The sequence below is a fragment of the Zingiber officinale genome, chromosome 11A (assembly GCF_018446385.1).
Source record: "Zingiber officinale cultivar Zhangliang chromosome 11A, Zo_v1.1, whole genome shotgun sequence".
Lineage (NCBI taxonomy): Eukaryota > Viridiplantae > Streptophyta > Magnoliopsida > Zingiberales > Zingiberaceae > Zingiber > Zingiber officinale.
The window spans coordinates 15,306,841-15,310,601 of NC_056006.1; the positions used below are offsets into that span (position 1 = coordinate 15,306,841).

General features: G+C 40.0%; 1 protein-coding gene across 1 annotated transcript; it reads left to right on the forward strand.

Annotated features, from left to right (window-relative positions):
• Positions 1–1,371: 1,371 nt before the first annotated feature.
• Positions 1,372–2,663, forward strand: LOC122032419 (metalloendoproteinase 2-MMP-like). The gene has a single exon (XM_042591715.1). The coding sequence runs from the start codon at positions 1,475–1,477 to the stop codon at positions 2,513–2,515; it is 1,041 nt and encodes a 346-aa protein (XP_042447649.1). The 5' UTR covers positions 1,372–1,474; the 3' UTR covers positions 2,516–2,663.
• The last annotated feature ends 1,098 nt before the right edge of the window (positions 2,664–3,761 follow it).

Below are 3,761 nucleotides of genomic sequence, written 5' to 3' on the forward strand. Positions count from 1 at the left end.
GAATTCAGGACGGGAGCAATTTAAGCCAAAGTAAGTTTTATGATTTTTAAATTTATTTAATAAGATAATCGAGCAGAATAGAGTAAAGTCGAGTCGAACCTAAAATTAATTTTACATTTTACCCGAGACTAATCAAGTCTTTTAGGGTATATATTTCCAATATGACCAACGATGTGACAAATCTGACATCAGTCTAAACTTTGCTTTTGATGTCATTGAGTATTTGACATCTAAAGTAAAATAATTTGTCCGACGACAGCTGTTGGATGACGTCACAAAAAAGAGTTTCTGCCTTGTGGTTAACGGTCGTGGAGAAAAACCACATACACAGAATCGTTAAGGAAACCTTTTTTTTTGTGAAAGAGAAATACATAGATTAAGGAAGAGGAAAGAGAAACAAAGGGGTTGCAGTGGAAGAAAACAGAGAAGAACAAGAAAATTAAAATATGTAGGAAAGAAGAAGAGGCGTGAGGGAAACAAAATTAAAAAGGTTCACCGTTTATTGGATCTTCACCTCAAGAAGTTGAGGGAGGATAAAAAAGATGGCCCTGATACCATGTAAAGCTATAGCAAATACAACGTCAGAAATTATTTGGCTTCAATCACTTCTCTCTGAACTTCATCTTGCATCAAATATTGCGCCAAAAATTTGGTGCGACAATATTGGAGCAACATATCTCACAGCAAATCCAATCTTTCATGCTCGTACAAAACATGTGGAAATTGATTTTCATTTTGTTCATGAACGTGTGCAACTCAACAGTTATCCGTCTCTTATATTTCTGCTGAAGATCAAATCGCTGATATCTTTACTAAGTCATTATCTAGACAACGTAACAAGCAAATTCAACGTCAAAGATCTCCCGTTAAGTTTGTCGGAGGTAAAAGAGATAAAAAAAAATTACCAGAATTGACCAGATCAAATCATCAAATTAAATCAAATTAGTATTCTAATAATTTTGTTATAATTATTAGAATAATTCTCAGAATTATTCTTAAAATAATTCTGTTATTTATTAATTGGTCAGTTGACCAAGTACTTTTTAAATATTATATATTGTATTATCCTTAGGACAAATATCAATTAACAATAGATTTTATTGTTCTCATATTATTTCTTACTCTTTCCCTATTCTTCCTTCTATATTAATGAACTAAAAATACATACATTTAAACAAAGATAAATAAAACTCTTATCAAATTCAACATCGATTTTTTTCATAAACTTTCGATTCATTCAACGCCACGGTTGAATTCTAAAATCCAAGCTTTGACTTGAAAAACACCCCTAACAAATCAGTGAATGACCAATAAACTTTCTTTAATTTCTTGCACGGCAAAAAGTTGTGTGAAAACATTAAGAAACACCCTCAATCGGTCAGTGATTAAAGAAAGCCTCATCAATCTTCTAACTAAACCCATTGATTCCTCTCTCTCTCTCTATCTCTTCTCCCTTGTCTCCGGCGATCCCGCCATGACTTCCTCAGCCCCCTTCCTCCTCTTCCTCGCCGGATTCCTCCTCGTGCCGGCTTCTGCCGTCTTCCCGGCTGCCTCCACCTTCATTGCCAACCCCTGGCTCCCCTTCAAAAACCTCTCCGGCTGCCGTCACGGCCAAGACTGGCCCGGCCTCGCCGCCCTCAAGGACTATCTCCGGCACTTCGGCTACCTCCCCCGGTCCAACTTCACCGATGCCTTCGACGACGAGCTCCAGGTCGCGATCCGCAATTACCAGCGCAACTTCGGCCTCAGCGCCACCGGGGAGCTGGACGCCGCCACCGTTTCCCAGATCATCACCCCTCGCTGCGGCGTCGGCGACTTCATCAACGGTTCGTCCACCATCAACGGATCCGCCCACGGCCGCCACCTCTACTCCTACTTCCCTGGCTTCCCCCAGTGGCCCTTCTGGCGGCGTGATCTCAGGTACGCCATCACCGCCGCCTCCGACGTCTCCATCGACCGCTCCGTGCTGAGCGAGGTCCTGGCCCGGGCCTTCGCGCGGTGGGCCTCCGTCACCACGCTGACGTTCTCGGAGACGGATTCGGAGGCGGCGGCAGACATCAAGGTCGGGTTCTACCTGGGCTCGCACGGCGACGGGGAGCCGTTCGACGGGCGGCTGGGGACGCTGGCGCACGCGTTCTCGCCGACGGACGGGCGGCTGCACTTCGACGCGGCGGAGGCGTGGGTGGCGCGGGGGGACGTGGCGAAGGCGAGGTCGGACGCGGCGGTGGACTTGGAGTCGGTAGCGGTGCACGAGATCGGGCACCTGCTGGGGCTGGGCCACTCGACGGCGGCGGAGGCGATCATGTACCCGTCGCTGAGGACGCGAACGAGGAAGGTAGAGTTAGCGAGCGACGACGTGGAGGCGATTCAGAATCTGTACGGGAGCAACCCCAACTACCAGGGCGGCGCGGGGAGCACGCCGGAGAGCATCCCGGAGAGGAATGGGCCGGACGGAGGGCGGCGACGGTGGTTGCCAATTTTGCCTATACTGGCCGTTGGATTGTGGTGGGAATAAGTAGAATTCATGGTTATTAAATATTTTTCTTTTCGTTTTTTTCTTTATTTTATTTTAGATTGACACATTTACATTTTATTTTTATTTGTTTAGATACAATGAGTCAGCTGTAATCTTTTGTATAGTTATACAATATTATACATGTTGTTAGAAAAATCATGAAATGGATATAATTTTAGATCTGGATTTCCCTCATTGCTAACACTTATTAATGCTGATGAATTCACAGATAATCCGTCCGGAGAGACACTCCTCTTCTTCCCCGTGTGGTTCAATTATCTGTTAAATATATATGAATTGAGAATAGGAGAAGAGAGAAGAAATTTTATTATAAGCAGAACTTAGTCTCATGTTAGGAGTTTCAATGTATATTAGTTAGTTTATATTAACGGTAAATTAGAGAAAAATTTTTAATCATAATTTTAACTTTACATGCAGTCCCTATGTCTAAAAAACTTTATTTTCACTCTCTGTATGTAAAGTTTCATTTGTTTCAACTCTATCATACAAATATCATTACCTAATTACCCTTCAGATTTTGTAAGTACAAAAGTCCAACAATGAGTATAATTCCTCTTAAATTCAGTACTTTAAACTAGAATCCAGTATATTTTTATCAAAATTCAGCACTTTAAATAAGAATCCTTTCTATCAAAATTGACTCCTCATATTTTTTTAAGTATAAAAAATCTAAAAATAAGTATAATTTCTCTTAAATTCGATACTTTAAACTAGATTCCAATATAATTTCTATCAAATTGAACATGACTTTTTTCCTACTTAATATAATTTATTCTAAATTCAGCACAATTTAAAGAAAATCTAGTATATTTTCTATCTAATTGAATATCATTTAAAGAAAATCTAGTATATTTTTCATCTAACTAAAGTGGAAAAAGAGTCGTGTTCAATTTGATAGAAAATATACTGAATTCTAGTTTATGTGCCGAATTTAAGAAAAATTATACTCATTTTTGGACTTTTTATACCTGAAAATATTAGGGATAATTAAGTAAATTAGTGTCTATTATTTTGGACAAGGGAGTGGAAACAAAGATTTTGGTCAATGGGGATTGCATGCAAAATTGAGTTTATGATTGGGGATTGCATGCAAATTTACCCATATATTAATTCGTATCTCATATTAAGAGTTTTAAGATATATTAGTTAGTTTATATTGATTCACATGTATTGATTATATGAATAAATGTATGGAGAGAGGCTCTCTTCCATGCGTGGATGTGCA

Bases quoted from the DNA above. Each gene is read 5' to 3' on its own strand.
- LOC122032419 (XM_042591715.1), top strand. From the start codon at position 1,475: ATGACTTCCTCAGCCCCCTTCCTCCTCTTCCTCGCCGGATTCCTCCTC.